At 39.8% G+C, this 24,131-nt stretch overlaps 1 protein-coding gene across 1 annotated transcript in view; it reads left to right on the top strand.

The window, feature by feature from the left end:
* SMC5 (structural maintenance of chromosomes 5) overlaps nucleotides 1–15,820 on the top strand; it is a 53,585-nt gene extending 37,765 nt beyond the window's left edge. The window contains exons 17-24 of the mRNA XM_010568610.1: nucleotides 63–185; nucleotides 6,002–6,127; nucleotides 6,807–6,902; nucleotides 7,302–7,406; nucleotides 7,619–7,738; nucleotides 11,813–11,992; nucleotides 12,085–12,180; nucleotides 15,576–15,820. Of these exons, the coding sequence (XP_010566912.1) occupies nucleotides 63–185; nucleotides 6,002–6,127; nucleotides 6,807–6,902; nucleotides 7,302–7,406; nucleotides 7,619–7,738; nucleotides 11,813–11,992; nucleotides 12,085–12,180; nucleotides 15,576–15,716 (987 nt within the window). The 3' untranslated portion in view covers nucleotides 15,717–15,820. The remainder of the gene's footprint in view (nucleotides 1–62; nucleotides 186–6,001; nucleotides 6,128–6,806; nucleotides 6,903–7,301; nucleotides 7,407–7,618; nucleotides 7,739–11,812; nucleotides 11,993–12,084; nucleotides 12,181–15,575) is intronic.
* The last annotated feature ends 8,311 nt before the right edge of the window (nucleotides 15,821–24,131 follow it).

Genomic DNA, 24,131 nt, shown 5'->3' with positions numbered 1-24,131 from the left:
TCATTATATCAGTTCTGAGTCTCTTGTGGAAAAAAATAACATTTTTCTGTTTTCCTATGTAGAATTGCATATCGCTGAACATCCTCAAAGCAGATTTGGTTCTTCAGAGCACTACAGTGGCTGCTGAGAAGAACAGACTAGAATCAGAGTGTAATGAAGGAAGTGTACAGCTGAGAGCTGCAGAGGTAACCATTGCTATGAATACTGGGATATCTACTATGAAAACATCTTCTGTGGAAGCCTTTATGGTGTAGAAAAGGATGCTTCTGTGTCTTGTTTAGAAATGGATATTGGTACTACCAAATATTTAGCCTTGATTTCTGTAGTTTGACTTCAGCCTCTTCATTTAAAGCTGAATAGGAGCTTTGCCTTCCTCAATTAAGACAGCTAAGCTTCTGTGAAAATGTGCTGAACAGTCATCATGTTCTGGATCTTTTTATTATAATGCATGGTGTGTGTAAAAAGGCTAGCTGTTATTTGGAAGTATTGTTTTTCTTCTGAGTCTGTCACAGACAAATAGCCCCAACTCACATGGGAGATGCAAGCTCAAGGTGAACCAGAAAGTACTGTGTCAGAGTAGAGCAGAGTTGTTTTACCTTTCTTTCATAGCTTATTTCCTCCTACTGTAATTAAATGCCTTTTTTGGGGGACAGAAAGGAGGATAAACGGTCTTTGTATTGATCATATTAGGAAGCTATGCTGTGTTCAGGTTAAAAGGCAGTCTTAGAGGGATTAGTTCCAAAGAGAAGTACTCTTTTCAAAGAGCAGAGATTGCTGTGACCTCTCATGGATTGGTGCATAGAACTCAATTTTTGTATTTGTGTAGTAGTACGGTCTTTCTATGTACTAGGGAAAAAACTGTCTAAGTAGAGGATGGGAAGTTTTTTCCTTATCTTGCAAGAGTTAGGTTAACTATAACCTACTGCTAATTCAATCTGATCCACAAAAAAAAAATGCTGTTAAATTGGAAAGCAGTTCAGAAGGTAGGTGATAGTTATTTTGGATGGATATGCGCTTCCGAAAAGAATGGCCTTGGCATGTACTCAGAAAACCACTTGAGGTTATAAGTGTCATCACTTGCAGAAAATTAGGAAGAGGAGAACCTCCTAAGAGGAGCAAAAAGTAACTTGAAGACAGAGGCAAGTCCAGCATGGTACTTGGAAAATCACTATTTCATCAGTTCTCTCACATGATGCAGCTGTTATTCAGACTTTATCAAAATCCAGTGCAAATCGCTTCATTGCTGGAGCTCAGTAAGGAGTAAGAATGTATTAGAAAGCTGTGAACCTCATGTGAGTCATGTGTATCATCACTGGGAAATTTATTTAATGTTTTTAGTTCTCTCTGTCCCCATCTTCGTCATCATTTATAGAGTAGCTTGGGCTGGTGCATAGGTAGGTGCATAGGTCTGATCAGATTAGTAGAGAGGACTTGTAAGGTAAATGTTCTGATAATTCTTGGTTAAACACAAATTGCTTCCTTCCATAGTGAAGACGTGTTTACGTTAGCTGAGGTCCTATTAGTCATTACTGGAGTACATTCAACCACATAAGTAGAGGGAATCATATCAGAGCTTACATTTTGGCTGGTTGGTTCTAGGAACATTAAAACAGAAAAAAAACCATAAAATCAGTAATCCCAGTGATTAGAATTTTGAGAAGTTTAACTGCTCCAGAGGAAAACTATTCTGAGTATTCAAGTGCATCTTAAGTTTTCACGTACATGGAAGTCCAAAGCCACATTTCCCCATATACTACTGGATGTTGAATCTTTGAATTAAGTCTTTAGCCTGTTTTTTAGAAGTCCTCTTTCCTGTATTGCCCTGCGAATGATGTATGTTGTACACTCAGTATTATTTCTTATTTTCAGCTTTAAGAGATGCACTTTCATGGGGAAGACTCCGTCTTTCTCAGCTTCATCTCTAAGTGTAATTTGAAATAGTATCTTTAAATTGGCCCTTCCCTCTAACTTCTTAGTGGCTTTGGCTGTGATAAATTTTTTTCTACAGCAGTACTGTGTTAAGGTAGTCTTGCTCCAAAGCTGCCTGTGAGGATGCCATTGCAACACTTCAAGGAAGTCTTGCAAACAGTTACTGCACGTTTTTATAAAATAAATAAACCTGCAAAAAAGGAGGAAGCCAAACAGGAATAGAAATAAGTATGTTGTACAAAAGCTGTGTTGTGAACTAAATTGGAGCCTAAATGTTACAATTATGGGACCATTAATTCTCTATTTAATCATCAGACATTTTTGTGGGTCATGTGCTAGTTGTGATGCATTCGTTAAAATTGGAATGGTGGGTATCAGCTGAAGAAGCTGCAAAACTTTGTTAATACTTAGTGCTTACTCATGGTGTTTATTTGTCAAGCAATCTTGAGTTTTTATAATACCTGAGTAAGTATCTGATTAAGATTTGAAGCAAACACAAACCCCACTTAGTACATCTAAGAGAAAATCACGTATGTTCCTTTTGTGAGGTCTTGGCACTGGGATACTGTGGAGACAGCAGCATGTTTGTTGCTTTATGGTGTGGGGGGGTTTTAATCACTTAGGTGGAAAGGCCAAAAAAGTACATGTTTTCAAACAAGTCAAGCTAGCAACAACAGATTTCTGGGATTTGTGTTTTGTCATTGCAGTTCAAGTGGGAACCTTGGTGTTATTTTGACAACTCCTTGTATTTAATTTATTTAATGACCCTAAGAAGCAAATGTGTTTGTGACCCATACTGAACATTAGGGAGGATTGTTAGCCCCATCTGCTCATTAGATAATTGGCACAGTTGCCTGCATGTTTATGATGGTTGTTTCAAAGAGTCTTGCCTGATTGTCTTGCTTTGATAGCTTGTTAATTTTCAGGTTCATTTGGTGTAAATTTGTTTAAATAATTGGTATTAATACTCAGTATGTACACCATAGCATTTGCTCCTTAAGCCAAGTTTTAAGAAAATGTAGATTGTTTTTTTATGTATAAATTTCCAAACTTCAAATAATTAAATGCTGTCACCAAGCATGCATGCAGACACTAATTCATGAGAAAACATTGGCTACTGGTAACTGTATTTTCTTTAACCAGCTTCTTATTTTGCACAAAACCAGTTGCAATACTGATGAGTATGACAGAATACAAGCTGCTTGTGCATATAGAATATAAATGGTTTCTGCTGTTTGGTAGATGCCTTTCAGGAAGCTGTAATTGCAGCCCTGCACTAGTATGGAACTTTCCCAGATAAAGCTCTTTCCAAGTTGGTTCTTATGCCGTTGACTGAAACGAATTTAAAGCTCTGTCTAGGCTATGATTTTTCATGGTAGCATCTGTGTTCAAAACAGTAATTTCCTTCTACTTAGAGTTACTTTTTTATCTAGATGGTTTTATTGAGGCATCTTCAGGAAATGAACAGGAACCTTAACATTGCCATGCACTATTGAATATATAGGAGGGAGAAGGAGTCAAAACTTGTGTATTATCATGTATTTATATTTATCTAACTTTTATTTAGCATGTGGCCATGACAATCAACTGGTAAAGCTGAATGAAAATTGAGACTTAACCTTTTTGTTGAACTGTCAGTGCATTTATTCTAGTACGTGCTTCATAACCACATCAAATGTCTATTGCTTCCCAGTCTTCTTGCTGAATGCTGAGGTTTTCCTCTGCCCAAATATGTATTTTCCTTTTCACACCCTGAAGAATTTTACTTTCCTTAGTCTTGGGTCAGGCATATTCAACGTTGAATCTATTTCAGATTTTCAGTGCCTAGAGATCAGCTTAAAATCCTGCTGCATGCAGCTCTGCAGGTTTTCGGGTGGGAGCTTTATGTACCATTGAGAGCTGAGATTCCCCACTTCAGATGATTCAGAATTGACTTTGGCTCTGGAAATGGTCAAACACCTAAGTATAAAATTCATGTTTCTTGTATAAAAAAGTACAGGTGTGTTGTCTTTTGCTGGATCTTTTGCCTTCATTATCATGAAGTCAAATATATTTCAGGTGAAGCCAGTTGGCTTTTAAATTTCTCAGATCCAAAATACAGTCCAGTTTTAATTTAGAACTTTCTAAAATGTTCCTAAAAAATTGTTTATTGAATGTATTACAGGGCATACACAGATACGTAATGCAACATAAGCATTGTGGTGTACAGTTTTATTTGTGCTAATTCAGAATGACTAAGATCTTGGCTGTAACCAAAAGGAGGGCCATCCTCCACTTACTGCTGTTTTATCTGTATAGCTGTAACGCCAGTCCTTCTTGCCCCCATGTGACATTTCCCTCCTTCTCTACAATAGACTTTATGGGGGGGGGGGGGGAAAAAAAAAAATCAAAAAAAGTCTTTTTTTTTTTTCCCCCTTCTGAAAACATCGACACAGTGTAGAAAAATATCTTTACAGTGTGTTTGTGAAGATTGTGAAATGCTTACCTCTAATGCAAAATCTATTTCCTAGTACTTGGTGGAGGGAAGGAAAAACAGGATTTTTGAGTTGATGTAGTCTGTAGAGAATGGCAGCCCTAATTCTTGAGTGACTGTGAGAACTCCACTGATGATCACTCATGATTGTATCTGTTACTACTGCTTCTGTGGTATTTAGTAAATAAAGATTAATTAAATTGCCAGAAAGTAATGCAAGTTGCTATCAGTGTCTGTGTCCTGTATTTTAAAAATGTAGAACAAACATTTATCTAACTGTATAATCTCCAAATGAACACTTCAAAATTTTTGTGCCACTGGAGGGTTCCCATATTTAACTGAAATACACAGCAACAAAAATTGAGAGGATAAAGCTCTCCCAAATGTAGGAACATAATTAAACTTCCCAAACTGTCAGAAGAAAGTTCTGAAGCAAAATACTGTGCGTATGGATTTTGAGTTAGAATTTTGTGCCTCTAAAAGAAATTAAAACAGTGTATTCCCATGGTGTAACTGTCTGTTAGAATGATATATTGCATGTGTAATCACTGAGCAGATGTGTAGTAAAATAACTTGGATTAAAAGCTCCAGTATCTTGGTATGTACTCCTTTCACTTCTAAGTGGTTGGCAGTTCCCAGCTATCTGCAGTTGGGTGCTTACCTGAGCCGGGAGACAGCAGCAAGCTGTTACTCCCAAGCACTGCAGCTCAGCATTTGGAAGCAGCAGGCCTGTGGTAGGGACCATGCGTATAGAGATAGGTGAGTGAGATTTCTGGGAGCAGAGGGGAGGAGATACTTAAGGCTTCCCAAGTTTTTTGCCTGAACAATGCTTATTTGAGATAATCTTTAACTTAGTGTTTCATGAAGGTATCATATTTTGTGTATTGTATTTTAACTACGGTTGTGGTAACATTGTATTGTGAAAGTCACAGGGCTGGGCTGGCCACTTACCTGTAGTAAGTTCCAAAGAGTTTAGCCTTGAGACCAGTGTTCAAAACCAGAAATGGTACCTGCTTTTCACTTATTTTTCAGCACTAGTTTAAAAATCATGTGTGTTTCCATTTTGTATTTTGCTGGCTGTATTACAGAGGTAGGATATGAAACAGCAAAGTAAGTACTTCTGATAGTATAATTATGGTTACTCTGTAAAATTTCAGCTAAAATACCATTTGGTGTACATCATGTCCACCATGTTCTCCTAAGCAGATAAATACAGTTAAATGGGAGCTAATACAAAAGAAGTATCACAGTAGTTGTGTTTTGGCTTATAGGAGATTTCCTGTAAAATAGCCTATTTTGAGGCATATATTGAATCTACATGCACAGTCCTCTAGTTGAGAGAAAATAAATTTAGCTATATTAAAAAAACCAGGCTTTTGATCAGTTTACTTTGGCATCTGTTGACTCTGAGCAGAGAGGCAGAATGAGTTCTGTGTGTCGAAACAAAGATTTTTCGATCTTTAAGCAGTCTGATTTCACCTACATTCCCTGATTCGGGTGCTGTTTGTTGCCAGTCTGCTAGTGTCACCTCTGGAAATTTATAATAAAGTTAAAGAAAAAAAAAGTGTATTTTAATATCTTTAATATCTTTTCTCACAGCAACGATTTTGTGAACTCGATGAGAGGAAGCGACTTCTTACAGAGAACTGCAAGGAATTGCTGAAAAAAGCTCAACAGGTCTGCAAACTCAGTCCGGATCAACGTCTTCCAAAAGAATTTCAAACTGTATGTACAAAAACAAATCTCCACATATCTCTTAAATTTCGGATGTTGTACACCATTCTAACTTCTCCAGCAAAGAATATTACATATTTTTTATTAGAAGGCTACCAGTAAAGGATCATGTGTACTTCTGTTACTGTTGGCTCATATATTGTTACTTACCCTTTTAAAGCACATTTAAATAGTGCTGGGATATCCTATATCACTTTGTTTTATGCACAGAGGAGTGAAAATTTGATCTGAAATTTCAATTAAAATCCATAGTCTTTTGTTCATAGAAATAATTAGAGGCCATATTTTTCTAGCATCTTGCTCTGATGGAGCAATGCAAAAGAACTGAAATCTGGGCCAGCCTACTTACCTGGAGGTCTTCCCAGCCTCTAGAAGTATTTGCATGGCTTAACTAGCATAGCCCCTGGCTTATACCAAGTCTGTGAGCATCCGTACCTGCACAAGGTAGGCAACTAAGGAGCAATTAATTGTGAATCTTTGTTACGTAGTAGCACTTCCAGCCTTTTTTGTCCAGAATAGTTTGTGAGGGAATCTTCCTGTGTTAAATTTTGAATGTGTGACATCCTGATTAAAAGTAGTAGAATATTTTATGGCTTATTCAATTTCTTTTTAGCGAACTTGAGTCCTTCATTAGCATTGCTGTGTAACACGTGCATCCTTTCTCTTGTAGGCTTTTCAGGCTCTTCCTACCACATTGGAGGAAATTGATGCTTTTCTGAATGAAGAGAAAACCAGGGCCTCCTGTTTCACAGGCCTGAATGCTTCGGTATGTTCACTGCTTTCCCTCCGCCCTCCATTCCTCCCCCTCCACCCGTACTGTACTCGCTTCCCATTCTGTGCTAGATCTCTTGGTATCATAAGCTAGACAGCAGGAACAATGTGCTGTAAATGCCAGATTCTGCATCTATTAGAATTTTAAGTAGGTTCTTCTGAAAGAACAGTGTGTTCTGTGCCTTTAAAAAAATAAAATAAAATTGCAGTATCCTGAAATAAGCAATGCTATCCAGTTCTTTGCTTTACAGCTAGGAAGGTGTCTTGTTCAGCGTCCAGTGCAATAATCTATATAATTGTGTTTGAACAGAATCAGTGCAGTGTGGTATTTTTACAGTCAAGGTCAGAATTGGCAAACATTTTGTTGACTGCATGTTTTTTTTTATTCTGGCAGGTTGTTGAAGAATACAATAAGCAGATAGAAGAAATACAGCAGTTGACAGAATATCTAGAGGAAAAGAAAAAGGAATTGGATAACTATAAGCAAAACATTTCACAGGTAATAACTGAAATTATCACTTCTGTATCATATCAGTATGTCTTTATTAGAATAGAATGTATATAGAGAAATAGAAAGTAACATTCCAAGTTGTCTTGAGTGTAAACTGAGCTGTTAGCTTCTGTAATTATGATATTTTTGAATTTAAAAGCTGTCTCTAAAGGAAAATCCAGTTATTAAAAATGGTTTTACATGGATCTGTCTACTTCTAGGTCAAAGAAAGGTGGCTAAACCCCTTGAAAAAGCTGATTGAGCAAATTAATGGGAAGTTCAGTAATTTCTTTAGTTCTATGCAGTGTGTTGGTGAAGTTGATCTTCATGTGGAAAATGAGGTATGATTTATTTTTCATATGGAAGAATAACATTTTCGTGCATCATCTTTTGCTTGTATATTGCTAGAGAAAAAATACAAATTGCCATTTGGATTGTAGGAAAGATGTTCTTTTAAAAAAAAACCCAACCTTTTACTGACAAACACACTTTTTTTGTGCTAGAACTGACTTATCAGTCTGATTAAAGGAAAATGAGTCTTTGTCCAGATGCATAGAACTTCAACTTACTGACTTTTGGAAACTTTTTCTAACTTAAAGGGCTCGGTTAGAAATGTTGTATTTACTTTAGCTGTAACTCAGATTTATAAAGTTAGTGATTTAATTCTCCGTTTTTAGCTAATTTGTGCTATTCTGTTATCATTTAGATGATAAATCTGAATCTACTGTTATTGTGTTGTATTGAGTTGGTTCTACATGTAGTTGCTACTCAAGTCTGCTGGCATTTTGTCTGTTTTGGAAGTAGCAATCATTTGGCCCAGCCTGTTATGCCTCCAGTAACATTTATAGGCAGGTTTTACCTCTGATGAAGAATTTAAAGCATCAATAGTACCTTGGGGAGAAATACTCAGTGCAGTGGGCTGAAGAGAAATTAGGTATTTTGTTTTAAATTGATCTCTGTCATGATGATTTTAAGACTCTCATATGTAATGCATAGACTCCATAATAGTGGAAGTTGACACTTCAAACATTTTTTTGCTGTTGTAAATTACTCAAGCAGCTTTTCTTAAAGTATTTGAAGCGGTAGTTATTATCAGAGGCAGAATAGTGACTGACAAGGCTCTTTACATGAACTGCATTAAAATGTTTGCATAGAAACTAGTATTATAAAACACTAGGACATTAAAACATGGACTTTTCAGTTCTTTTGATAGCTCCCTACAGGATCAGATCTATATTACACAAGTGCTATCTTTTAGGTAAAAGTAAGTTGGGAGAGAGTATACAGAAAAAACAGTAAAGCAATTAAAAAGCAAAGGGAGTCTGAACTGTCTTTCTGAATATGTTCTTTGGAAGGTCTTTTCTCTTGCAAAGATGTCACAAATAGTTTAAGAGATTAGCTAGTGGTACTGAGCCAATGACTAAAACTTTCTCGTCAAGCGATCAATGCCTGTAATAGAGAGGTGAATGATCTGTTCTAGAGCTTGGATTCCTTACCCTTCTTCTCTGCAGGAGACTATTTTGCCCTGACCTGCAACTGTCAAAAGAGAGACACTTGAGGCAGAATTATCTTTGTTAGAAATATTCCTGTGACAGTGAAGTTCAAGCCTCTGTTAGCCTGCCCTGCAGGAACCTTGAGATCTGATGATGTCCTTGGTGATAGTACCTACTGTGTGAAACACTTCACTAGGTTCTTCCTTGACATCCTAGCAGAAACTTTGGTGAATGTTCTAACTTTCCTTGGTAGCACTTGGTAACCAGAATTCAGAGTGCTAGTAGTAATAACCCTCGCCTTCCTCGATTCCCTACAGGGAGTTTTGAGCATCATTCTTGACAGGTCCTGGAATATCTGTCAGTTACATGAACTGGCATTCGCAGTAGTCTGGCAACAAAGGCCTGACTTCTGATGCCGTTGCGGCTGTGCTGGAGGGTGGGTCTTTTTTACTGGAGGTTTTGCCAGTGTGTAGCTTGTACATTTCTTCAAGCCTAGTTTCAGTTTGTGCCAGTGCATCTGAAAGTACAGTGGGCTTAGAGGCCTTAGGTCCTGTTTATTTCTCCTTACATGAAGTCGTTGTGTTCTTGATGTCCCACAGCTCCATCCCTTTCCAAAGAGTATAGTAAAAGCTCTGCAAGTATCTGTTAGAGGAGAAACAGGAACTAAATTGTGAACTTAAGGATATTTTTTTCACTCTGCTATACTAAGTGTTCCTGGTCATAAGCAACCACAGTAGTGGGTGTGTTGAGATTGATCCTGACAATCAAGTACCAAATCCTACTAAAATGGAGAAAGTTCATCTAAGCTATGGTGCTGTTATCTTCACTGATTAGAATAATGTCTTATTAGCTCCCCTTAGCAAAATACCACTTCCAGAAAGGTCAGTGCAGGAACATTCATTTGTTTTGAAAGCATGCCCCATGATTTTCCTTCTTAGGTTCCTGATTGAGGCATGGCTATCAAACTACAATCTGCAAATCCAAGAAGCTAATTATTCTTCTGATAAGCTGCATTAAATGCCAAAGAAGAAATTTCTTCCATAGTGGGGGAGAATGAAATGGTAACCAAAATCAGCTTGCAAATGTTTTTAGTTGCATTAAGCATTGCTTTGTTCTGGTGTGTCCGTCATGGTCATATAACACTCCTTCTCGAGGCAGGTCTTCAGTTTATCTTTGAAAGTGCCAGCCTGTTGCCAGCAGGGAAAACATCGAGGGTGAAGAATGGTGATCTGTCATCAAAATTGGAAAAAGTTGGCACTTTACAAATGTGAGTTTATAACTACGTCAGGTCACCTTCATTCTCTCCTAAAGTGTGTATGCATTTGCCTCATCCTCAAGGTTTCACAGTTCATGTTTCTGTAATACTGGTACACCAGAAGCACCAGAGGTTTGTAGTACGTGAAAGTAAATACCAGTGTAAGACCTTACACTTTCCAGTCCTGAGGATGTTTGTCTGCCTGCAGGTGTAGTAAAACACCAGGAACACCAAAAGATGGCTTGGTCTTCTGATTTAGCACATTAGCTGAATTGAGAGGATTTGATAGATCCTCTCCAATGTTAGATGCTATTTGGTATGTACATTACTCTTCCCAAAGCAAGACCCGAAGGTAGCAAAGAAGCTGAAAATTATTCCTCCAGACTTGCAGTTCCTTAAGGCAGTTTTAGGACTTTAAGATGGTATGGCTTATTTACTTCATGGTGGCTTTTAGACCTTGTTCTTCATAAAAGCCAGCCTCCAATGGGACTCGGTTCTGACAGGTCACCCAGGTTCATATGCTTTTTGATGACTGTGGTATGTGGCAATCTGAACCAAACTGGCATGTGCCAGCTTCTATGGGATGGGCTTCTCATTGTCTCTTTGCCACAACTGTCCTTTCTAAATCTAGAAGTATTCTGTGAGTAACCATCAGGAATCACCTCCACTCCTTTCTTTTACCCTAAGCATTACAGTTGTGTTATCAGAAGAACATGAGTCGATGACCTCCAAGTACAGGATTTATGCTTCCACAGTGAATATGGATAGACCTCTTGGAACTCGGATTCCTTAAACTTTTGAATCTTCCCTGTAGCTCTCATTAACTTGTTAGGTGCATATAAAGATTGTGTTTTATGTAGATCAAACAGTAAGCAATCAGCATGGGCTTTCTGCACTGGGGATTCCATTCCCATCCCTGCACTGAGTTTACCTGAACTTCAGAAATACTAGCAAGTACTCCAAAGATTTCTTTTTTTCTGCGAATCATGAATGTATTTCTTTGCATGGGCCTTCTTTTGAACCACATCTGTTGTTCCCACACCTATACATCATTGACTCAGACTTCTGACAAGTGTCAGTTTTCTGTTAAAGAAAAGGCCAGGGTTGGAATTGTCATGTGTGGTTTTCCTGACTATGAAAGGCAAATTGTTGTCTTGGATTTTGTAGGGGTTTTGTATGTCAGTCTGCTAGTGGAGGAAAAGTGAAGGATTTTATTAGACTGCTTGCGCTTGAAGAGGTTCAGATGAGGTCTTAACCTACACACACACACACCCTATCACCCCACTGTTCAAGTTGATGGCATCCTGTACTATAATGCATTTTTTCCGATGAATGGAATTTATAGGGACACTGCTTCCTCCTTTTCCTAGCCAAGAACTTTTTTTCTTGTCAGTGTTCTTGATATGTATGAAGTCTTTCTTACCAGGGATTCAGAAATTAACAAGTCATTGTCGTGGGGAGGGAGTGGTACTGAAAATTCTCCCATCTAACAAGAATAGATCAGAGTTAAGGAAAATATATGAAACTGAATTAATATCTTAAGTTGAACCTGAGTAGTTTGTAGACCCCTGTAGAACACTTGACATAATTTTCCTTTAATTTGCATGTCATTATCAAATAAGCTGTAGTACAGAGAAACTGAATTTAACAGATACTGGCTTTTATAGGAGGAGTACGATAAGTACGGGATTCGCATTAGAGTCAAATTCCACCGTAGCACTGAACTTCATGAATTGACTCCTTATCATCAGAGTGGAGGTGAGAAAAGTGTTTCCACTATGTTGTACCTGATGGCTCTACAGGAACTCAACAGATGTCCTTTCAGGGTTGTAGATGAAATAAATCAGGTGAGGATCAATAGTGCAGTATATAACCTCTTACTATATAGATGCTTGTGACATAGTGGAGATAACATACTTTTTTTTCTTTTTTCTTTTAGGGAATGGATCCAATGAATGAGAGAAGAGTTTTTGAAATGGTTGTGAAAACTGCTTGTAAAGAAAGCACATCTCAGTACTTCTTTATTACACCAAAGGTATGTGGCATAAAATAAAATTGAAAGTTTAATGTGTAGGAGAGTTGAGTTTTGTGTGATAATAATCCTGTATACACTGTACAACTTATCTCTGGTTTACCTAAGAACTTAAATAATTATACTTAATATTACTGTGAGAGAATTTGTCCATTTTAAGGACAGTCCTGTCAGGAATTCAGACAACTTACACCAAGGCTCATCTTTTCCTAGACATATTCTGGAATTGTGGCCCCTGTGGAAGTATCACAAGTTAATTACCAGTGGATAGGGGTACCATGTAACAAACCTGTCAAATGTAATACCTCTAGCTCACACAGAATTGGGATTGTAGCAGAGACCAGCTTCCAAACAAGTCAGATAATGATACTGGAACAGGCTAGTGCTGCTGATGTCAAAAGAACTAGAGGAGTCCCATATTAATGGGGGAAAAGTATTCAAGTAATAGTCTGAGACTTAGAAGCTCAGGAAAGGTCAGTGCTATGCTCCATGGAGAATGTCTTGAAGAGGGCTTTTCAGTGAAGAATGACCAGTGCTTAATTGTGCTTTTCTGTTAAAATAAAAAAAATTATAACTGACTTACTAAGTGACATGGTGATGTGATGCTGTGGCTTGAAAGGACTAGTAAGTAGGGTGGCTGTTCACCTGCGCCTTTAACACAGACTAATGTTATGTTCAACTTGATCCAAGACACGTTGAACCAGGAAAGGTTACTTGTAGACCGAGAAGGCAAGCATTCAGTAACGGGCTGTACGCATTTTATTAAGATACCAGTTCTCCTGCATCCCATACTTCACTGTATTTTAGAAAATCTGGCTGGTGCGTGCTACTCTTTCCTGCAAATAGCAGTTGAAGGACCTGAGAAAAGTCACCTACAGCGTTTACCTGGCTGAAAATAGGAGGACAGTGATGCATGTTGTTCCTTCTGATCTTGCAGTCTACTTACCTCCACACAGTTTGGTCATTTCCTGTCCACATTACTTCATTTTTGTTCTGTGTGTTATCTGTCCCGTTCTGTCTTCTTCCACCTTCTCTCATTGGATCTGCTTTTCTGTGCTCTCTCCTACTTCAAGAAACAGGAGAGTGGTTTGGATGTTGAAAGGATAGAGGTAGCTCTACTAACTGTAGTACTTCCCACATATGAAGAACTGAAGAAGATGATAGTCTAGGGTTCAGAGTCTGTTTTAGAAGTTGAGCTCATTGTCAAATACTAAGAATAGAGAAGGCAGAAAATTGAACGTGCAGAGCTAACCAGAAAAATCAGAGTAAAAATGAGACAGCAGAAGTAAGACATTTCAGAGGCTTAAAAAAAAAACCCTCCATTTAACATTATGGTAAGAGGAAGATGAAGGAATGTGTCGCACCACTTTCAGCAGTGAGAGATGGCATTACGAAGAGGTGGCTGAAGGTATTTCTTCTTCCCTCTCTCTCCCCTGCTCCCTGCTCAACTGCAAGTAGGTGGTCACCACAGTTGACACAGTGAAGTTGTAATGGCCTACCACAAAGAACATTTATTGAGGTAGCACTTCATGTAAAGGTTTTAGCCAATGAGATAGTTTGAGTGGGCTGCATCAGAGGGTAATTAAAAGGCAGTACAGAGCAGGCTGAGGAGAGAGCCAGACTCAGCTGTGCCAGCGGCTCACCTGCAGTTCTTGAGCCTACGCTATATGTCATCACTTACTAGAAAGCAAGTATGTAATCACATACTAGACAGTATGACAAATTGTCATACTAAGCTAAGTTCTGTGTATGTATCCAGTGGATACAGGAAAAACTGTTACCATGGGTTTTTTTCAGTATGTTGACACTTTTCCCAGCTGTATTTTTAAGCGAGCTACAGAGGGGAAGGGATATAGATTAATATGCAGTAGAGTTGATTAGGAAAATTGTATTCTGAATAGTTGTGATTCACTGTCAGAATGAGTAGATGAGTCTTGGGTTTGAAAAATCAGTATTTTCAATATTAATCTATGCTGAAACAGATTATATTTATTAATGTCGTGGTTTAACCCCAGCCAGCAACTAAGCACCACGCAGCCGCTCACTCACTCCCCCCCCATCCAGTGGGATGGGGGAGAAAATCAGGAAAAGAAGTAAAACTCCTGGGTTGAGATAAGAACGATTTAATAGAACAGAAAAGAAGAGACTAATAATGATAATGATAACACTAATAAAATGACAACAGTAGTAATAAAAGGATTGAAATGTACAAATGATGCGCAGGGCAACCGCTCCCCACCCGCCGACCGACACCCAGCCAGTCCCCAAGCGGCGAATCCCTGTCCCCCACTTCCCAGTTCCTAAACTCGATGTGATGTCCCATGGTCTGGAATACACTGTTGGCCAGTTTGGGTCAGGTGCCCTGGCTGGGCATGAGAAGCTGAAAAATCCTTGACTCTAGTCTAAACACTACTGAGCAACAACTGAAAACATCAGTGTTATCAACATTCTTCACATACTGAACTCAAAACATAGCACTGTACCAGCTACTAGGAAGACAGCTAACTACATCCCAGCTGAAACCAGGACAATTAAACATGCAAATAATCACCATATTGGGAGTGAATGCTTCTTTGCTGTAGAGCAAGATTAGAATTCAAAACAATCTTAGATTAGGTAACTTTATTTGAAAACAGGATGCATTTCAGCACAGAACAAGCATAGGACTTGGTATTTAAGTGTGAAAAATCAACAGCAGCATCTGGTCAAAGGCATAAATGCCTAAATGACTGGGGAGAGAGAACTTACGGTGGGTGACAAGTTGAATGTCAGTTGCAAGTAAATTGCTAAAAGTCATCCTGAGCACTGCAGATAACCCTACAGCTTCCATGACATGTCTGCTGGGCTTGCGCCTGATAAGATTTGGACTATGGTAAGTGTCTGGTTTTGGCTGTTACACTTTGGAAAAGTAGTACAGTGGCTGGAGTTATTCCAGAAGACAGCAGTGCAACTTTTAAGAAGTTTTGACAGTTTTGAGTTTCCGCTAATGGAAATTGCTTAGTTCAGAGAAGCACGAGGTTGAATAGAGATGTAATAATTGTACCCACGTTAACTCCACCTCCTGCCCTGCCCTGGCAAAAAAGAAAAATAACCAATAGTCCCTGCCCATTGTGGATATGGCAAAAGAGTAATGACCTCATTTGCAGCAAGAAGGTACAGATTAGATATGAACATTTTCTTGTAGTAGGAATAGTGAAGCATGGAAATTGCCTGAAGAATGAGGAGTCTCTTTGGGGAATTTCTAGGAATAAATATGCATCATCTGTCAGAAAGGTTATAATCCTGCTATATTAACCTTTTGAGATCTAAGGCTTTATGCAGACCTCCTTCACCATTTTTAGATAATGAGGAACATGTCTTCTAGCTATTTTGACTTTGGTTTTTGTGTTTTTCACCAGCTCCTGCAGAATCTCACTTACAATGACAAGATGACGGTGTTGTTTGTCTACAATGGACCCTTTATGTTGGAGGCAAACAAATGGAACTTAAAGTCTTTCTGTAGGCGGCGGCGGCGACTTGGAAGGATGGATGAACAGTGATACATACATACATTTATATATATAAAAAATATATAATGTTTTTCTAGAACTTTTTGGAACATCTGGCTTTCAAGACTTCAAAAATTGTGAAGGATGAGAACCTGCAAAAAATTGATAATTAAGAACTTTGATTCTTAAAAGGTATAAAAGTGTAACAGATTTGAAGCACATTATTTTGTTTCAGATGTTTCAAAGTGGCCTCTTTCACCAAAGAGCCTACTTTTTCTCAGTAGTAGTTCTAAATAAAATGGAATTTTCTTGTATTTTGCTGTTTTGTCAGTAATGTAGCATCAGAAGTACAGTTAATGCTTCTAGGTTATATTGGACTAATTCTGTGTCAGGGGGATGTTGGTTTGTTTGTGTTTGTTTTTCCAAAAATTGGAATTTGCTTTTGGTAAATAGTGTTCCCCTAACACAGTTATGCATGTTCTCCAAACTCTTCCTATTGAAATGGAAACTTTTAGAATGAATGAAGAAGATGATGTGTAGGAAGGGAATGGTTTGTAAGTAGCTGTGCTTGGGTTTTTTTGGTTTTTTTGTGAAAATATACCTGAAGTTAATATAAAGAATATGTTATTGTTAGAGTAATATACTTTATTATTGTTATTTATTATTTTTGAGCTAACGTTCCATTCTGTATTCCTGGAAGGATAAGGTCTTTATTTTTCTAGCAAGTCTCTCTCAGCAAGGAGACTGACAAAGAGCCAGGTTTTTTTGAAACAATGAGCTAGTTAGCTTGCAGAAGTAAAACTAAGCAATATATAACTTCCTGTTGGTTTTTTTTTCAAGTGAAACTTTTTGGTGATAAATAGTCCTGCTGATTTCACATGTAAGTTAAAATCAGGAGGCTTTTGTGAAAGAGTTAATGTCTCAAACATTGTGGTGGGGCAAGTTCTGCTTGAGAAGAACTCTGCATAATAACGAACCCTGCACAGCAAGGAACCACAGGTGAAAAGAAGCCCGTCAGCACTGGACGTCAGCAGCAGGAGGGGCAGGTCTCGCCGGAAGGTGCACAGCGCCCTGTTCTGACATGCTGGGCAGGGCAGCTCAGGTCTGCAGGGAAGGGGAAGTTACCCCCCAATTGACCCCCAAGCCCAAAGGCTCACAAACCATGCATGACACCTAATTAGCCTAATGAGTTCGATTGCCCACCCGAAGTAGGGGCTAGGAGATGATAAAAGGACACAAACTGAAGCCCCAGCTCCGTGCACTCCAGAACGGGACCCGGAACCCCTCGGCTGGTGGGACCAACGCTGGACCCAGGGCCGGTGAAATCTTTCTCTTTTCTCTTCCATTTTGTCCCTGTCTTGTTCTCCCTTTCCTTTTCCGTAACCCCCAGACCCCCTTAAGACATAAAACAGCTGACCAAGCCTGGGAGTAGGAGTGGATCCAGCTACCCCTGGGCTCCTCTCTGAGAAGGAGTCTAGAAAGCAAGGGGGTTTGCTCTGAACCTTGTGACCCAGCAGGGAGGGATCTCCTTATTGTCTTCCCTGAACTGATGTGTATGGTTACCGCAGGTTACTGAGGCAGTTCCGTGCCAGTTCCTGTTGTGAGAAACCGGCACACCTAGTGTTAAGGCCTCACAAGTTCAGGTTGCTTCTGCCACGAATAAAACGTTTAACTCATCGTTTGGTGTCGTTTCACCTTAATTTAGCCCGAGGGAATTCAAAATTTAACACGACTCCCTGGTCTGTCCAGCCCGGGTCATGACAGCTTTTTACAAGGGTTCAGCTGCATTGGAGTGATTGTATACGCAGTGGATTTTCAACAGATAGCCATAAAATTCATTGGTGGGATTTTGGCCATAACTGTTAAGCATTTGAAAGTGGATGTTCTCAACAGAATGCTGAATACCTAAAATTAAGCACCAGTTATTTAGTTAACTATAAAAAAAATTAATACTGAATTGTGAAGAGTATGATTTGTAAAGAAATGGAAACTGATTGGTATGTAAAATGTATGTAAAAGTGATTGAGTCCCAGGACACCATCTGAAATTACGAAGTATCCTTGTTTTCACAGGAGGAGTGTAATTCAATAGAATTTTACAGAAAATTTTGTGTCCAATTGATTTTGAGTGGGAGTTTTTCTTAGCAGCATCCTGTCAATGAACTTAGCCAATAGAATTGATAATGTCAGGCTTTTTGTGTTAGAATGTTAGAAATAAAATAACCCACTGCAGAATTAAGCTAGGATCTGAAAGGTTTCGGGTATTAGAAGTTAAGTACTGTAATTCTTGTTTTGAATAGATGAGCGTTTAAGGGAATAGAGAGCTACACATTCTTATATTGCAGGCCGCTGTTGATCAATGGAGGTCTGTCTGACTGTGAAATGAGTTCCTGGAATAAGTTCTGTGAGAATTAGCATCCATATGCAAATATTTGACAGAAGAACTGAAAGTGGAAACTTGGGCTGTAGTCCCAGGATTGAGTGGGCCAGGAGAGTATCCTCGACTAATTGAGGCTTCAGGCTTATCTGTCCACGCTATGCAAGATCTGGGTTTTAAATGTGTTCTTTGATCTTCAAAATACTTGGGTTCTTTATGCTTAATTTTTTTTTAATTGAATGGAAACATTCTGTTTAGTCTCTGAGGATCACGATATGAAAAGTGCAGTTTGTGTTCAGTGTCTAAGTAAGTGAAACTACTTACATGAACATGTGTCAGGACTGAGTTTTTCTATGGTTAGACAACACTGGCTATCTATTCTTAATGCTGTCATCTTAGAACATCATGGGATTTCTTCCTAGAGTTCAATTCCTTTCTCATGTTTCAGGCTGAGGTATGAAATGTAAGTCTGACTTATTGCAAGAGGAAGGCACTTCAGATCCCATCTCAAAGATTATGTCTTCTGGATATGTGCCTGCCACACTGCACAAGTGAAGAGAATGATGGCCTTGTGGGTGTTTGCTTTTTCCTTGGAGGTCTGTCAGCTATTGACCAGAGGTCCTGATTTCGACCTGTCTGGCTACAATCTTAATATGACACTGTCATTCATATTAACTTACCCCAGACAGCGTAATGAGCTGCAAAACCGCAAAACCGTACCACTGTCATGTTTCTGATCTACAGAGCCTCACTATCCAGCAGCTCTGCTAGCTAAAGCCTTCAAAAAAGGAACCATAAAACAAACTTGGTATATAAAAGCAGCCATTGCTATTTGCAGATGGGCTATACAACATGACTGTGTGCCTCCCACACCCGTTCCCATTAGTAACCTGCTAATTTGTGTGACAGGTGCATCCTGTCCACAAACTGAGACCTTCTGGCTTAAAAGGAGGTCTTTTGAACTGGATAGTGTATTCAGTCATGAAAATCCACACGAAGTTGCTCAGTGTAGCTACAGTGTTATTTAGCATTCCTTACCCGCATATAGGCCTGTTCCGTGCTGCCAGCTTTCTTGCTGTTCCTCATGCTTTGCTACTTCTATTCAGCTCCTTGGGGATTCTGGCTATAAAAACCCATGGAATGAATTTCACTGTAACTTTGAGCAGGGGGGATAAGGGGGTGTTTAGGTTAAATATACATGTAGTATCCAACTTTTCCTGCTGACTAGGCAGGACCTCTCAAAAATGTAGAAGTGGAAAGACCCTAAATAGTCCTGACAGCTGAAGTATAAATTAAGCTTTCTCCAAAAATAGGTACTTTTCCCTGTTGTTTAGACCAGCTGAAGACTATGGCAAAGATCCTGTTCCACCACCATCTGCAGTTTTGACAAACATCTGTGTCTGCTCATGTATTGAGACAGAGAGAAGCAGCATGGAAATTGTGACTTGCTGTGAGAAATAAAAAGATCTTGAGAAACCAAATACTGACAAGCACTTATAAATCACCTTTAACTGTATTTTGTGACTGTAAACAGCACTGGTGCATGTACGTTATTGTTAACTAGGAGTGATTGCTTAACTGGATGAAGCAGCAAATTAGAATGAGGGACACTTGCACAGCTACAGTGCTTTCAACATGCTTACATGAAGCTTGGACTTTTATTAGAAATAAAATAAATGAGTCCTGTTAAGGCTGTTGCTGACTGGGAACATCTATTCTCCAGGCTTTGGAATTAGTGAGAGTTGATGAAACACACAGAGCTGGTCTGGGCTGTAGGATGCTTACTGAAAAGTGTGGTAGGTGCTCTTTAGAGGCCAGGATAGGCACCTGCTCCAGGCCTGATGGCAAATTTTACTTAAACACTACTAGAGGCTCTTGTGTATGGTTCATGCCAAGATGCTCCCTCTTGTTACTAAGTTCTCTGGCTGATGCTTCCTTTCTAGAAGCTTCTGGATGATATTCAAACACTGTTTCCTATGGATTGTGGAAACTGACTTGGGTTTCTTCTATGAGCCTGCAGTTTCCTGCTTGTTCCCTTGCACTGCAAGGCTGCTTAATTTTCTGAACATCTCTTAGTAATAAGCCTTAATTTTCATCCTCCTTGCCCAATTCCCGTGCCATTCCATGGTGTCTTCTTGAAAGCAAAGTTAGAGCAGATATGTAAGATGTGAAATCTGTCATTCTATTTTACAAACACTTGCATAACATTAACATGTTGTCTGATACTGTCTATGCTGTCTATGCTTAGGCTTTGGATAGTGGGGTTTATCTGGGGGAGGGAAGGATGTGAGAAGGAGGTCCATAATTCAAGATGCTCAGTGTTCACCTAAATTAGTGTTCAGATAAACTGAACAGGCTGTCCCCAGGGGTTGCGTAAGGGATGGTCCCACACAGTGCATAATTCCTTCTCTTGTCACTGCACCCCACAACCTTCAGCACCACCTGTGCTGGGAAAGGAGCACCACACTGAGCAGAAGGGCTATGTTGGCTCAGCAATACCTAGTAACTCTGCATCAAAATGTATTGTCATTTTATGGAAGGTGTTTTGATGTTGCACGCATCATTTCCCTGTCCTCACTCTTGTCTTTATTTGGCCTGCTTCTTGAAAGGTACGCTGTAGTTTCTTCTGATTTGATTGGCACGATATCTGATGGGAGGTGTCTGGCAGGAGACCTACATCGCAGGAAGCGCGGGGGAACCTTGGCACTCTAGCTTCACTGTAAATAACTCTGAGCCAGAATTACTCTCTTCAGTTCTGACTCACTGAAACACAATGTCCAAAATAAATTTTCCTAGAACTTTTTGTTACAGAAGCATTTTTTCTCCCCCAGTACCTTGCTAATGAAGAATAAAACCAGGATTCAGTACATCATAATTTGGAGAGGAAGGAGATGGGAAAGGGAATTAAATCCACCTCCGCTCCAAGAAAAATCCTCCCCCTGTCCCAGCCTGAACGTCTGAAAATAACAGGAATGTTTCTCTGCTATTGGACTCAAAGACTAGGCTTGCCAAAAGCCACGCTTCTATGAGGCTCAGTGATCCAGCTGTCCTTTGCATATTAGGACAGCCTGGATGAAAGGCAGTGTTTTGTATGCAGGGGGTGATTTAGTAGTTACTAATCTTCATTTTACTTCAGTGCTAACTTTAGCTATTGACAAGGCTGAACTGTTAAACAAGGAGAGGAGAGGTGAGTGCAGGAACCAGATGTGTTTAGCCATTGAAAGCTTTTCAGGCACCACTGTGGCAGTGTTGAAAGCCAGCAGGGAAAGCACAGAAAAATAACGGCAAGTAGCAACAGCAGAGGCAGAAGGTGAAAGAGGTGATAACCAGCACTGTAGCAGCCTACCTGCTGACATCCTTTCCTGTGGCTCAGCTCTTTCCCAGTGGTGCAGTCCCCTGCCAGTGGTTCCATCTCTGTGCTTTCCACCAAATTCCACCAGCTTTTCTCCACTATTCTTTTGCTCCCTAGTAGCTCTCAAAGTAATTCCCCAGTTGTCCAGTCATCCTCCTGTTGATCTATTACCCCCACTAAGCCAATGGTTTTTTGACAGTTGTACTGGTTTTGGCTGGGATAGAGTTAGTTTTCTTCATAGTAGTTTGTATGGGGCTATGTTTTGGGGTTGTGGCCAGAACACCATAGGTAACATAGGAGATGCTTTAGCTATTGCTGAGCAGTGCCTGCACAGCATCAAGTCCTTTGCTGTTTCTCACACTGCCCACCAGCACAAGAAGTCTACCCGCTGGGAGGGGACACAGCTGACCCCAACTGACCAAAGGGGTATTCCATGTCATATAACATCATGCTCAGCAGTAAAAGCTGGGGGAGGAAGGAGGAAGGGGAGGACATTTGGAGTTATGTCTTCCCAAGTAACTGCTATGTGTGGTGGAGCCCTGCTTTTCTGGAGAAATGCCTGAACACCTGCCTGCTGGTGGGAAGTAGTGAACAAATTCCTTGTTTTGCCTTGCTTGTGCACATGGCTTTAGCTATTAAACTGTCTTTATCTCAACCCAGGAGTTTTCCCAGTTTTACCCTTCTGATTCTCTGACCCATCCCACTGGGGGAGAGTGAGTGAGTGGCTGTCTGGGGCTGAGCTGCTGCCTGGGGTTAACCCACAACAGTGTATGTTAGTCTCAAAACATGACATTATGCGTGCCATTAGCTAGAGTTTAGTATTGCTAATTATTTGTATCAACTATTGCACCTGGAGCTACATGAAATCTTGGCAAATAGGCCCAGTGTGTATTCATAGAAGAGCAAGGCATCTGCTCACAGACTGAAAACCTCTTTGGGAAGCACGGAGATGAGAACATGGCAAGTAAGCTGGAAAGGAATGACAAAATTCATAGGGATAGGGAGCCATGCACCATAGTGGGCAAAGCTCTTTTTGTTAGAGGCAAGGAGGAAGGAACAGCTCATAACTGAGAAGATGGTGGCAGAAGGTATTAAGGAGCCTTGGAAAAGAACAGAGAGCACAAGATGGCACAGGTGACATGCAATATGGATGGCTCAAAGTGAATACATGCTTTAAGGTAATAGGGATCATGTAATTTCAAGGGCAAAAGACTCTGATTCCCCCTTCTCCAGTTTGTAACCAAAGCTGTAGACTGTCAACATTACGCAGCTTGATTTTGACTGCAATCCACGAACACCGGTTTACCTCAGTTTGGGTCATGTAATAGCTTTTTCATGGACAACAAAGGTTTTTTTGGTTGGTTGGGGTTTTTTTGTTGTTGGTTTCTTGAAGAATTACAAACACAGATTAAATCCAAAGCAGATGAATGGCACAAGAAGTGCAAAGGGACTTGCTCTCAGACACCACCAGCAGTATCAGCACCACTCTGCACTGCTGCAACGATGCTGAAAGATCTGTTCATGTGAAAAGCCACTGATGTTGCAGTTTGCCATGGGCCCAGTGGCTGAGGAACCTGGATCCACTTTTTGTCTGCTTCTGAGCCCAATTTTGCTGTTCATGAAGGATTTTTTTGGTCGGAACTTTTGTAGTATTTAAAATACACTTTGCTGTATAAAATATACTGGTTTGATGCCAGTATAATTAAAGTGGCACAGCCTTCAGCGTGTATGCAGTGCTTCAGTATGTCAGAAATCAGTATGCTCATGAAAAATTATTGGAGTGAGTTATATTGGGAGAATTTCCTTTATTTTGGTTTGAAGGAGTTTACAGTAAGGTTGTCCCTGTTGAAATGTTTCAGTTAAAAAATTACATCCCTGAAAAAAAGGGTTCATTGGACATAAGAGGTGAATGTAGCTCAGCCTCTAGGTAAGGGCTGGATTGTCTTTCTGTAATCCAATAAAACAAAGGCAGTGATTTACCACCAGCACTGCACAGACTAATAACACAATTGTGGTTTTCCCTGGCCTTGTGTTTTTTGACAGAGCAGTTATGCATGGCTTTTCATAGGCTCTCAAAAGTCTTTTCTACTTGGAAACATTATTCAAGGCCACTGAAGCAACGGTTAACAGCAGAAGGGCCCAAAGCACTATATGAGGTCTCTCCAGGGACCTCTGATGTAACCTACACCTACATCTCCTGAAATGTCTGCTGCTGTCTTTCTGGCCCCTGCCCATTAGCCAGAAGAGGAAGAAAAGACCATCTGGAGAGCCCAAGACTTTCCTGTACACCTTTTTAGCACAGTGTCAGGAGGGCTCTGATATTGTCTGTGCTTTTTCGTTTCTTTCTCCATGCGTTCTGAATTCCCATAGGGCTTCCTTGGATCTTGGGATGGTAAGCTGTCCTTATCTACTCAGTGATCCTTTCTCCTAGTCCTGTGGTTTACAAGCTCCACTTCTTTGTACCTTGTGTTCAGCTGTGCAGACATCCAGGTGTTGCTTTGATCAGAATTACATGGCCTAAGAGGCAACAGAAAATACCGAAACCGAGACTGATGGCTTTTGATATGAAAAGCAAAAGGATGTCTATCAGTTTTCAACCGTGGGCCACAAGCCAGTAAAAAACAGTAACGGTTGCAGCAACTTCAAAAATACAAGCTGAAAGCAATAGGGGCTCCGCTGTCTCTCATCCCGAAAGGCACACATGAGCTCCATACCGAGATACATGAACTGGAAAAATA

Source organism: Haliaeetus leucocephalus, unplaced genomic scaffold, assembly GCF_000737465.1.
Source record: "Haliaeetus leucocephalus isolate CR32 unplaced genomic scaffold, Haliaeetus_leucocephalus-4.0 Scaffold251, whole genome shotgun sequence".
Lineage (NCBI taxonomy): Eukaryota > Metazoa > Chordata > Aves > Accipitriformes > Accipitridae > Haliaeetus > Haliaeetus leucocephalus.
This window is presented reverse-complemented; position numbering and strand designations above follow the sequence as displayed.